Source organism: Pagrus major, chromosome 12, assembly GCF_040436345.1.
Source record: "Pagrus major chromosome 12, Pma_NU_1.0".
In the NCBI taxonomy this organism is placed as follows: Eukaryota; Metazoa; Chordata; class Actinopteri; order Spariformes; family Sparidae; genus Pagrus; species Pagrus major.
Genome location: NC_133226.1, coordinates 24,724,092 through 24,737,385, shown reverse-complemented (window position 1 = coordinate 24,737,385; position 13,294 = coordinate 24,724,092). Strand labels below are relative to the sequence as shown.

Here is a 13,294-nt window from a genome sequence, read left to right as displayed (position 1 = left end):
ACACATTGTCATAATCATTGTCTTTATGTTTTTGCTCATGGCAGGAAGGGGGAATGGGTGTGGACCAATCATCATAGTCCCTGGAGATTATTGTTGAAGATTCATGTTCACTGCATGGCAGGAACTTTAGCTGTTACTGCTGCTGCAGAGAGGGGAGTTAAAAAACAAAAAAAAGCGTGAGACAACGGGAAGAAGCAAAATTTAGAGTGAAAACACTCCGGGCCTACAGTCAGGTTATGGAGGTTGTGAAAATTATCACATTGCTCCTGCTGGGGATGTTTAAATCACTGCTGTTGCCTCTGCTTTTTAGTGATGGCAACATGGAAGCACTGCAATTCATCGAATAAGCAGGTGGTAATTGGAGGATGAAACCCTCTCTGCTGGAAATCACTGTTAGATTCTATAAACATAATGAAGAAATGTTTTGAATTAACGTATGGAAATGGTTCTGCAGGTTGTATAACTTTTTTATGGTCGTAAAACGGTTATGTTTAAGCACTCAAGCGTTTGAGGTTAGGGAAAGATCACGGTCTCGTTTAATAATTGAAAAACTCCACAGTACAAAACAGGAGTACTTTATGACTCTCAGTATTAAACTGGAAACATGATCTCTTTCCACTTTTCAGCCTTTGTTGCCTGGATGCAATCACACGCTGGATGCAAACCCCAGTCTCTGGTGTCCTTCACTCAGTATGTCCACCATCCATCCTAACTACAGTATATCCATACACAACTTTTAAACATAATGTCTAGGAGATGTGTTTGGATCATGATGCCTTTAGGTGCATTCAGACAGAAGATGTCTGTGTATTTGTGTTTAGCCTCCTCGTCCTCTGGTTGATCTCAGACCTCATCAGAAGCACCAGTTCTTTCTGTCTTCATGACCCTCGAGTCTCGTTTCCGACCGTTCATTCAGCTAGAGCATATCAGAGCTTTTCAATTTGAGCTGGCCTGGGTGAACTTTCCGTTGACTCCATGCAATTGAGTCATCTCTAAAAATCGATTCACGTTCTCCCCGAACAGGCAATTATTTTACTGTCTCAGAATAAATGCATAAATAAATGAATAAATAATCTGCTGGCGCGTGACGTATGCTTCCATTATCACTTCTGTCTGGACTTTTACATAGCGATTGACTTTTTCTTGCCACACAAACACGTTTCATCTGCTTAGAAATGGAGCAACCCGATCGCCAGAATAAATGTTTGCAATGTACCTGTCTGCAAACCACAGATATATTGAAACTTTACCTTTCTTTATGATGCAGTTTGTGCTTTTTTAAGGCACAAGTTTCAATTTTATGTCATGGCTACGCTGTGCTTATGCTCTGGTTAGGATTAAGCACAAAAACCACTTGTTAGGATTAGGAGAATATCATGTTTCCGTTTAAAATACCTGCTTTGGTCAAAGTTGTCCTTAATAATAATCTTGTGGTGTCACAACCTACAAATGTTGACTTCACCAGCATCCCCTCCACTTCCTGATATGAAAGCCAGGTCAAAAACATGTAATGGCAACGTGATATGGCACATATTGATAAAAATGTCAATATGGTATATGTGACACATACAAATGTGAACATATCAGCGGTTTGCAGAAACCCTAACTGCCATAAATTGTATTCTGGTGACATATCCTCCTTCAGAAGACGCTCTAATTAGCCATCATACTTAATTTGTTGTGACAAGGTTATTTTTTACTGTATTCTTTGGTCCTTGACAGGTGACAGTACGTAATGCTGAGATCTGGAAGTACTGCTGCATAGAATTTCCTCTTATGACAGATACAGTCACTGATCTACACACACAACGGCTCAGATCCACAGCAATAACTAACAAGAAGTCGGAAGAAGTTTTTCCACTAATGTGGTGACGCAGAGCAAATGCATTGGCAGATGCAATATGCAGGATACTCACAGCCCCATCAAAGAAAAAAAGGGAGCGGCTGCATTAAGTGCCTTATTTACTCATTTTTAGCCACGCTTTACTGTGCCCACCCCTGCCAGGCTCCCTCTCAAGGGGCTGCCATTAATTCAGCACAGCCTCCTCACAGCTTCATCAATGTTAATCAGAGCTAAACATAACATTAGATTCCCTTCAGCATGCTTTGAAAAAATGGCTCGAAGGCATGCTGCATATGTGCATAGCTATGGTTTGCTTGTTTGTTTGCGTAAAAGTGTTGATTGAAAAGCGTTTGATGATGCAGTCGATGCTCGAGGCGCTAACATGCTATCTGTGTGATGAGAGCAGCCTTTGGGTTTTAGAAGAAAAAAATAACTCTTTTTTTTTTTTCTTTTAAAAGAAAGTTGGTTGCATTGTCAAACTCAGACACGTTCCTTTTCCATAAGTTTTGAAAAATATACATCAGGATGGTCAGCGATACCCGGATCCAACATCAAATATTCAGGAGGAAAACAGGTTGTGTGAATTGTGCAAATTAGGAGAAGTTGAGAACAACCCAGTTGCCAGGATGTTATGTGAGCAGTTAACATTTCCACAACCACAGTTATATCCAAGGTTGACATATGTACCAAACGTGGCCTATCACGTTCGTATTGTGTGCTTATTAGCCATGTGTCACAGCAGGAGGTGGAGGTAGTGGCGCTATTACAGCCAACAAGGCTGCCAAACGGCCAACCGGAGACCGAGTCACACCACCTGGAAATATTTCCAGGCGTTTAAGCGGCAAAAAGAGGAAACCAAAACCAGCTATTTGTCACAGGGAGTTGAACTATTTATCTGTGAGTGTGGCGACCAAAAAACAACATTGTGCCAAAAGAGAGGAATAGAAAATTCAACCTAAACAAATGGAAAGTTGCAACATAGTAGTTTGGCAGAAATTGCACTTGACTAGCGTTTAGTCTGCCGATTGGGATGTCAAGAATAAATCCTTCTGTTTTGTCTTCATTTTGATGAGTTCTGAATATATATTCGAAATGAAATGTCTCCTCAAAATCAAGAAGTGTTTTGGTACACTGACAGACACATAATGACATTTTTTATTAAGTTTTGATGCTTGTAAATTGGCTGCTTTTGTTTTGTTTTTGCTTGGAAAAATGACAAAATGGTTTATTATTTTGTTGCTACTCTGGATTCTGCTCTCTGTCTGTAAATAATTGTGTCTTGTAAGCCTGTTTGTACTGGGTTTAAATGACACAATAATACAAATAAAAGCATAAAATGAATCCATGAAAAAGAAGCAAACAAGAGGCATTAAACAGAAGTAAACAGTTAAATGATTTCCAGTTGAACCAAAATAAAACATTTGTCTCTGAAAAATATACGAGTTTTGCATTAATTCATGTCATGAAAAGTTGTTTTTCCCTTTGCAACAGTCAAATCTGTACAATCGGTGTTATTAGATGTTTGTGACAGCTTTCCAGGTAGATGTGATTTATCTGCAAAACACTTTGAGTGACGGATGAGAGTGGAGCCGTGTAAACCAAAATATGTGAAAAGAAAGGGAACACAGGGTTTCTATTCATACATAATACACAACAAAATATGAACTCACCTGCAGCACCAAGCTTTGGTCGAAGTTGTAAGCGCTGGGCCGTCCCTCCAGGGTGGAGAAAGCCACGTTCCCTCCAGTGAGCGGCGAGATGTCGCTGAACTCGTCCGTGCATAGAGCCATCCTCTCGTCGTCTCCTGGGCGAATGTAAGCCTTAGCGTCCTTGCCATAGGTCTTCGCACAAGAGGCGCTGTAATACTGGTAAGGCAACCAGGGCCCGTCCCGTTCTGTGCGCTTGTAGATGGCGAAGCTCTCTGGCCGACTGGTGTAGAATTTCAATCGAATATAGGTTATCTCGAAAGCCTTCCCTGTAGAGAACGGATATGATTAGCTTTGAATGGAATCACTGAAAGAATTACTGTTAGGACGAGATCCATTGTAGTTCCACAGTTAGATCAGGGCTGCTTATGTAAGAGACAAATATGGGGGGTGATAGTTTAGGGCCCAGGAGCAAAGAAGAAAAAAAAAGGACATAATTGCATTATAGAAAGAAGGAAAACAATGGGGGATAGACTTAATTTCCCCTACGCGGGGTAAATGAATGTCATTCCTGCAGGAGTAGAAGAATACCCAGGATTATTCTCTCATTATCCAGATCATAATGGGCCCCAGAAGTGAAACATAGGTCAAAGGGAAAGAGACAGCCTTATATTAACTGTGGGACAGAATGGGCCAATGAGTGCAAAAACATAGAGAGGGGAAAAAAGCCTGTATTGTCAAATCTGTGGTTAGAATGCCTGCACAGTCACCAGAAGATAGGTTCAAATGTGTTTGCGTCATGCATACTTAATTGGCATTTCTTCAATAAGTTTAATTTCACGTTGACATAACATGTTTATGACCTGACTTTCAACCTATGTAAGTGTGAAACCACTGGATATTTTGGATGAGGGATAAAAACATGATAAATCACCCTCTAGGGTGCCCCTCTATCTCTTATTAATGTATCTGTCTGGGTGCTGGTGCCCCACCACATACAGCTGGTGCCAGCATTGTTTTTTTCATGCCCCTCAAACATCCTGAGTCTGCCACTGCTTGGGACAATTTCCAGCTGTGTTTGTAGCAAAAAATAAAATGATAGTTTTGACAAGCAGTCATCTTCTGTTGTGTTTGCGGCAACCAGAAAAATAATGTAAGCCACAGTGTTTTTTTTTGCCTAAACCTTAACCAGACCATAAGCACAGCGTAGTCACAACAGCAAATTGAAAACTGTACCTAAAGAAAGTCAAAGTCGGGTGGAGAATACAGTCTGACGCAACATTTGATGTGCGACAGGAAAGCAGCAGATCAAATCAATAGAAAAGTGATTGGTCGAACATGCAAAACGCTAATGAGTGTCATGGGGCTGGGGCGAGCGTGGCGTAGAATTAAACCTATTGATTGAATTATATATCTGAGGTGAAGTTTTAGTAGTGCATCAGCCATTTGGGGGGCATGGAGAGAAAAAAGAGAGGGAAAGAGAAGACGTGTCGGAGGTTTGTATAAATTCCCCCTAAAGCAGTGATTCAACTTCAATCTGCAAAAAAGGGAAAACGGGTTTTCAGAGGACAGTCTCTGCGTCTGGAAAGATCCGAAGCAAACGAGGAGATATACCCAGATTTCCATTTGAGTTGGCGTTGGGGGATTTAGCAGATTCGACTAGGTTGCGCAGTAATTGGTGTTGCATTGTGACTGGAGAAATGTCTGAAAAGTAATTTTGGTGCATAATAAGCAGAGGGATGAGTCTCCCAGGTACATGTTTAATTAAAAGAGAGGAAAAAAAAGTTAGGAGAGAATGCATTTTGGAATCTTTTTTTTGCATATTGCATTAATGCAAGCCTTTTTTCTTCACGATGCTTCCCAGAGTGCAAAAACTGGAGCGGGGAAGTCGTTCATTTGCAGCACGGTTGTTGTTTTTTTGTGAGAAAGTGGACATCTTCTCGCCCGATCGCTAAACAAACACAAAAATCTCCTCGTGATCGAGCGGTGTCGTTTCCTCCCATTGTTTACTCAGTGTGGACACTTCAAACAATAATCTTGGAGGCCATATCGGGGACACTCGCGGAGTTATACTTCCTGCATATGAATAAACATTAAGGATCTGCCAAATGTTGTGCAGCTTTACAGGGGGATTAACTGGGCAGACACAAGCTGAAGTCATATTGAGAACTGGAGTGAGAGGTAACATGGAGAAATTCTCTTAACAGGCTTCTTCATTGCACTCATGGGGATTTTTTTCTACATCATTAGATACTAAGTCTCAGCCGCTCGGCGCATTCGTAGAGGGATGCCATCCACGGCTACAGCCATAATGACATCTGTTGCTTTTTCCCTGCCAAGTCAGAACTCGGCATCGCTGTCTCTTGTCTCTGCAGCATTCTCTAATGGTATCTTTCCTGTAGGAGAACTAAGATCATTTAGCTTTCATTTACTCCCTGCGTGAGGTGAGCACAGCCCCGCGGGGACTGAGGCAAAAACATAAAAGAGGCAGAACATGAAACATTTGTTGGATGTCCCCCGTGATGAAATGCAGACTAATTGCAAAGGATATTTGTATGTTTTTTTTTATGCATGATGTTTAATGATTCGTGATTGATCCTCTTTCAGGAGTGCACTGTATATTCATCAGAGTTTATATGGGAACAGCAGACGGGTTTTTTTTAAGCTTTTAAGCCAGCACAGTAGCATACAACAAAAAAATATCTATGGAGAAAAACCACCTTATGATAGATTTCACACTTTATTTTTGCAGTTTGGACAGCTCAGTTTGAAGCAGAAGTCTCTCTTTGTTCGCCGAGCGACACGTCTTTTACCACTGAAAATTAATATGAGTTTGGAAAACCCAGTAAAAAAAACAGCCTGTTGTGACTTTTACAGGGCTGGTCCAGAGTCGTGTGGCATCGCAAATGAAACCACAGCTGCTCACGTCGCGCACAGACAGGCTAATAAAAACGACTATTTGGACAACTTTAAGGGTAAAAGGCTGGGAGCTAGCAGAGGAGCAGCAGTCTGACCCGCTCTGAGTCACTCGTGTCAACCTAACACAGCTGCTCTGAGAGGCGCTGAGACTAAACTCACCACAAGTGCTGCAGACTCAGTATTTACAATCTATTCACTCCAAGCTGAGATTTTTGGTGATCAGCAAACACATGGATGAGTGGGTTTATCTTCTAATCGTGCTGCGTCGCAAAGTTTAAGAATGGAAGAGAACAGAAGAGCGGGATCTCGTGTGCATGCCAATAATCTGGCTGTGAGAGCGTCATGCCAACTGCGGCAGACTTTTGTAATTGTTTTACATCTGAGACAGGATGTTGCTTTTCTCTGACGGTGCTCAATGAGAACCAGCTGTGGACATCAATGTGTGCCGTTCAAATCTACGTGTGTGTGTTTCTCAAGACTTGTGGGAAAAATCTGACCCCAATTCCTCACCAGCAAACCAGCCTGCATTCTCTTTTTTTTCTTCCTCCCTTCCTCATTATGTTTTGTTTACTCCCCTCGAAGCAGCCCGGCTCTCTCCACCCCCCCCCATCTCTTTCTACTCTTCCGCAGACCCACTCTGACCTGGCTGCAGTATGCGTCCCTACATCCTACCGCTGTGTTTATCATCCCTGCATTTGCCTGAATTCCCCTCAGAGGGAGCTCGCTTTGTTTGGAGAGGCAAAAGAAAACAGTAATGTCGAGGACACCCCCCACCGGCGGCCCAGATGGATCACAGCGCTTTCACATGGAACAAAGGGATGCCACACATACAAAATTTAGGGATGTTCAGTTGCATAAAATTCTGCTATAAAAACATAATTTCCCCTCTTTCAAGAATGTTGGACTAATCCAAAGCATCAAGTGAAGAGAAAACACATGTTTGGGAGATGTGCAGAAGGGGGCAAAGGTCAATTCAGTCTGAGGCAGACAGACTTGTGGGTGTTGGGATCGTCTGAAGAATAACAAACCCTCCAGACAACACAGGACATACCTCTGCAGCAGCAGCAGCAGCAGAAGCGGCGTTGGCACCTTTCCCGAGGAAAAGAAATAGCCTGAGATTATAAACAACAAAGCCTCAAAACACAGCCAGACATCTGCTCGCTATCGGAAATCGATATTCTCCATTTGACGGAGGCACTTCTCGCTCGCAGAGCACGTGATACAACGGTTCCTGTACGGTCAAAGCTCTGACATTTCCAACTTCTGTCATCATTTTGTCCCTTGTCTCTTGTTTCTTTGAAGACGGGGAGGCGCCCACTCTCCACCTACGGAGGTGGAGGCAGAAAAATGTGACCTGTCAAGAAAATTTCTAGTTTCAAACAGGAGCTGTCTGCGCTGATTGATTGCTGGAAGTCCAAACACACACACGCATATACAAAGAGGATGAAGTTAAAGGTGATTCTTTTGAGGTTTCTTCCCTTTATTTTACCCAGGTTAAAAGACTTTTCCTTATCTGAACTGAGGGTCTAAGGGCAGAGGGAGGTCGGTACAGAGTGTAGAGCCACCCCGAGGCAAAATGTGATTTGTGATTCTGGGCTGTAAAAGTAAAACTGACTGCAATTATAAACCTTTGCAATCACCTAATAAATGTTTATAAAGCATTTCATTCAACTAAAGTTAACTTCACTATAGATTTACCATATATTAATGATGATTTATATATATATATATATATTACATTTTTTAAACATTTACCATACACCTAGGTTAGCCTAAATGTAGCCTACAGTTAATAGATCCGGTTGCTTGGAAAAAGAAATATAGTTAAGTTATCAGCATTCCCTCATTATGTAATGATACTGTGTGGAATCTGACCAGATGACAGCCATGAAATACTACTAGGCCCCATTTAGAAAGAGCCAGTCCTTTTGGCTTCTGGTCATGTAGAGGCATCTGTATTGAATTGAGACTCATAACCAATGTTTACATTGTCTGACCCCCCCGTATGCCTCTTAAATGGCAGCTGGAAAACATGATGTAGCATTTAGCATTTAGCAGCTAAAGAGTCAGGTATTTCCCCTCAGGAATTGGTGGAAGCCAAAAATAGAGCTAAAAGGAGAGTCAACCCTCGCCAGGTGGCCAGGGAGACAACTCCAAGTGACTGATGGAAGAGTCTGCTAACAAGCTCACCATATCAACAGAAAAGTTTAGTTTTCTTACTAGTCATGGCTGGAAAGGGTCAACATTTCTTTTATAAATATCTATCTAACCATCCATTTTCAGCCATTTATCCTGCACAGAGAGGGAAGGCGTGGAGTCTACCCCTGCACAGATTAGCTGAAAACAGGGCATAACATGGACAGATCATTGTTCTACCTCAGAGTAACAGATATTTTCCTCATTTCTAATTTTCCCCCAAGTACATGAACACACTAGGTCAACAGTTTATTATCAGTGAACATTTTTTACCACACATTTTCATGCTCACTGTGTTGGATTCCCTGCACGACTTAGCAAGTGTAAACTCGCTGGAAGTTGAATTCACTTCTTTGATACCGAGTAGAAGTTTCTCAATAGTTTGGTACATTGCGTTCTTTTGAATACAGTCAGAGTTTATTCTAGTTTTCAAGGAGTAGTTTGACATTTTGGGAAATACCCTTCCTTTGCAAGAATTGAATGAGAAGACTGATACCAATCACACCAGTCTGTCTGGTAAAAAGTGACTTCCTGAAACCTCGACTGCTTAACTGACAGCTGCACAACAGCGGCGAGAAGCAACGTATCAAACACACAAGATATAACACGTTAGTTAGTGAGCTTTTACAGACCATCGTTTAGCCTGTTGTTTTCACCTTGTTTCCAGTCTTTCTGCTAAGCTAAGCTATCCGTCTCCTGGCTCCAGCTTCATATTCGACGGACAGATATGAGAGTGGTATCGCTCTTCTCAGAAAGCCTATAAGCGCAATTCCCCAAAATGTCAAACTATTCTTTCGAAATTAAACGGAAGAGTAATCGTTTGGCTGTGTAAGTCGATTTGTTTTGAGTTTTCTGGCTTGTTAGCAACCTGCCCGTGGCACAATACAGGGAAGTCACTGGTGACTTCTCTTGATTCTGTAATATATTCAGCTTTTGGAGGAATAGGCTGTTTGTCATGAGCAGAACCAGAGGAGAGTAAAAAACCAAAGAGAGGACTGATTAAACATAACAGGAAGTGCTTTTTCCAACCTCTGTGATTAAGCTCAATTTATTAAAGGTGCTCTCTCCAAAAATATATTAATTTTGAGTAGAATGTATTTGGTTTTAATTTAGTTCAATAATAAAGGGTGGCCTAGAGCCATATTCGTCAAGTTCCCGAATTGTGTACATGCTGATACCCTCTGTTACACACACACAGACACGCACACAGCCCAGCAAAATAAATGGAAGTGGGAAAGGTAATTTCATAGAAAGATTTGTATTAGTGCTTTGTAACATTAATCGCCACAGTTTAATTCAGTTAAAGTGACAAATGTGCTCCGTTAGTTATTTCAGCAGTTTTTCCGCAGCATGGTAATGGGATAATGATGCTAATGGCTCAAGCTGCGCCCATAAAATTTGGTGAAATGAGGAATGTCTTCAAATGCAAATATGTACACAGTGTACAAAAAAAGTGAGTCAAAAGCATTTTCTCGAAAGGAAGAGAATGCGTGAAGGAGGTAATCCTCAAAACTTGTATTAGAAACACTGGAATAAAGCGGCGTGGTGGAAGTGGTGGATGGTTGCATAATTTGCTTTGAACCAGGTTCTCCTCCGAGCCCGGCACAAATCAAGTGAAGTTTAATTATTCAGGTTTATGGCTTCCACATTTCACTCTGTCTGAACCTTATTCTACCTGATTTTACTTGCTTTACCCAGCCCAGATCTATCCTTATCCTAACCACCAGACAGTTGACCCAGATATTGTACTTGCACGTAAGTAACGGGCTATAGGCTTTTTCAAAAGCTGAACAAAAGAAAAGTGTCCACATTGAACTACTGTCAGAGAAGTAAAAGAAATCATTTGCACTACCATTAAACTGTCCTTTAAGAGTTTGGCTCATTTCACCTCATGCCATAAGATATTGCAGTTATGAATCCTCTTCTTTTACCCAATCCATTACGCTCTCCTTCTCACATAATTGCTTCGTTATTCTAAATCTTAGTTTTACTCAACGATGCATTTGTGCTTTCTATTGCATCATACGATGTCTCAATTAAAGAAGACCTTGAGCTTTTCTGTTTTTTCCTTCCCCTGATGTTTTATGGAGGTATTTACAGGTTCTAGTGCATGTAAAAGGTCTTGAATGTCTAGAAGGTCAAAGTCCACACCAACAGGAGCTCCTCTCTCTCACAGAAAACACTGCTCCTGAAACGCCTCGTCAGTAGCCCTGCCTTTAAGTCGATGAAGTTTGCACGTAAGAATGAATTAAGCACAACTGCTCTGGTGTTGTTGTTGGCAGTTCTGGCTCAGGCGTGTGTGAGCTGACCAATCAGAGGAAAGTGGGTATTCGGAGGCCCTTAAAGAGACAGGAGCTAAATCAGAGCGTTAAAGCATGTACACCTTTTCTAGTAGTAACCCAAAAATAAAATTATGAACCGGGAGGTGTGCATAATATGTCTACTTTAAAGCAGTGCAGATGGAGAAGGTGAACAAGAAGTCTTTCTCAACTGCTGGTCTAAACTGATCCGTTTAGATACTGAGCTGTGATGTTTTTGATGATTATAAAATTTGACAATAACTTTCATAACCTGAGGTGTTTGACCACATTTCAAAACTTCCAAAGGCTAAATTTAGCTTCAGATGCATTTCTGAGGGGATCCAAAAGTTTTGTGAAAAAAGTTTCATGTAGGGAAAATTAGCATAATATCAAGTGACAGTAGACCTGCTGACAGAGTCCCTGGCTATGCAAAAATGACTCTGGCTGGGGGGTTAATGGAAGTTACTTCCCCTTGATGTAAGTGTATCTTTTGAATTCCAGATGCAGTTTATGTTAATGCTTGGGCTAACTTCAGTTGGTCCTCCTTTGCTCCTCCTGTATTAAAAATATTGAACATTATATAACTTTTTTACCTTAAAATAACCGCTTCAACATCATGTTGACGTTACAGTGTGTTGTGACAGGGTGAATGGTGTCTCTGTCTCAGCCACTCCGCCCCCCCCTTCACTTGTTTCTGCACTTTATTTCAGTGAGAAGGCAGGATCACAGCGTTACATACATGTTTACTCCACGTTTTCAAGACATAATGTTGTTTTGATGAGATGAGTTAACATTAAACTCTAAATTGAGCCTGTAGCAGAAGATTAACTTTGAATTTTCCAATGTGAAATGTTGACAGAGTGACATAAAAGGGTTGATTTGTGGGGGCATCATCTGGCCCAAATCATAATGGAGACATGTTTCTATGAAGGCTGTGTGTTGTGGTTGTGTCCTAGTAGAGTTCTCACCCAAATTACACCGCAAAATAAGCCTCATCAACTTGAGTTACGACTGTATTGTGCAAACCAGACTCAGGCGGGTTCATCACCAATGCTCCATGGCTTCATGTGGGCTGAACGAGAGTAACCGTGGGCCGGCGCTTGGCCATAACTCAGTTGTTGTCCAGGCATATCAGATGCAACTGTGTGTGTTTGTGTGTTTGCTTCTCTTCCACTTTAAATCCTACCAAATTCTCAGACATGCCCTTGTGGCTAAGCGTTCACAAACTCTCCAGGTCTAAGCCATGTCTAAGCCAAATTGTTTTTTATTAAGACAGCCAGAGCCGCGACTGAATAACACAACTCGTGTTTGTTAAGCACAGCTGTTTTGTATTAGAGATTTTGCCAATCAATTAACTGCCAGAAAGTGAACAAAGTAAAGTTGCACAGAGAAGGAAAGCGAAGAAATCTGTAAACTCTTACACGCAACTGGTGTGAAGGGAAACTTTGTGAAACTCTGTGAAATCCCATCAGAAGCCTCTTAATACATTAAAGCTCTAACCGATATCCATATTCTACTCAGGGATACAGCGAATGCAGCTCATATGAAAAGATTTCAAGCACTTAGGAAGTTATATGCAGCATTATAGGAACAGAAACCATAACTGAGTCCTCAGCATAGACATACTTGACCCAGATCCCTCCCCCCTCCTCCCCTACAAGTTGAGGAAAGTCAAACTAAAGAAATCTGGGGGTCAGACTGAACTGTGGACGGGCTGCTGTGCTCTTACCCAGGTGGAGGGTGAGGTTGACAGAATTGGGGTTCTGGATGCCAAAATACATGGACTGGCTCTGCCACCATGTGTTCTCCTCACTCCTGTGGAAGTCTGTCAGGAGGCTGGCGTTGTGGCTCAGTTCTGGGTCTGATGCGTCACAGTGGTGGCACGAGCGCGTGGAGCCCGTCTGCATGCAGTAGTCCTCAGGTGGGGAGCCGCACACGTTTGATGCCACCACTGTGCGATTGAAGGCAAGGTTCTCGAATTTGGGCATGCAGCGGCTCGGGGCGCCCTCCTCCTCATCATAGCAGGAGTCCATTGCGGCCCAGACGAGGAGGTGGCAGTGCAGATGAAGAGAGAGCAGGAGGGCCAAAGCAAAGGATGTATCCATGTCTACAGGCAGTTACAATCTCATTTACACCTCCACATTCATGTACTCTGGTGTGAAGGCACAAAAAAACGCATTAAGACCCTGACTTGAGAGAAGTAATCCAAGAACAAAAAAAGGAAGTCCAGTCTGAGAGCTTAGTTTGACTCTCTCTGTTAAGTCTCCAACATATGTTCCCCCTCTGTGGAGTGGAATGAAGTTTGTGCAGGAACTCCTCTCATCAGGGGCAGCATGAGGCAGGCAGAGGAGGGACTCGGGTGGGGGCTGGAGGGTAGAAGAAGTCCATGA

The 13,294-nt window shown here is 42.1% G+C and overlaps 1 protein-coding gene across 1 annotated transcript in view; it reads right to left on the bottom strand.

Moving 5' to 3' along the window:
* lamc3 (laminin, gamma 3) overlaps positions 1-13,009 on the bottom strand; it is a 116,116-nt gene extending 103,107 nt beyond the window's left edge. The window contains exons 1-2 of the mRNA XM_073478265.1: positions 12,634-13,009; positions 3,514-3,818 (exon numbers count right to left, since the gene is read on the bottom strand). Of these exons, the coding sequence (XP_073334366.1) occupies positions 3,514-3,818; positions 12,634-13,009 (681 nt within the window). The remainder of the gene's footprint in view (positions 1-3,513; positions 3,819-12,633) is intronic.
* Between the last annotated feature and the right edge of the window lie 285 nt (positions 13,010-13,294).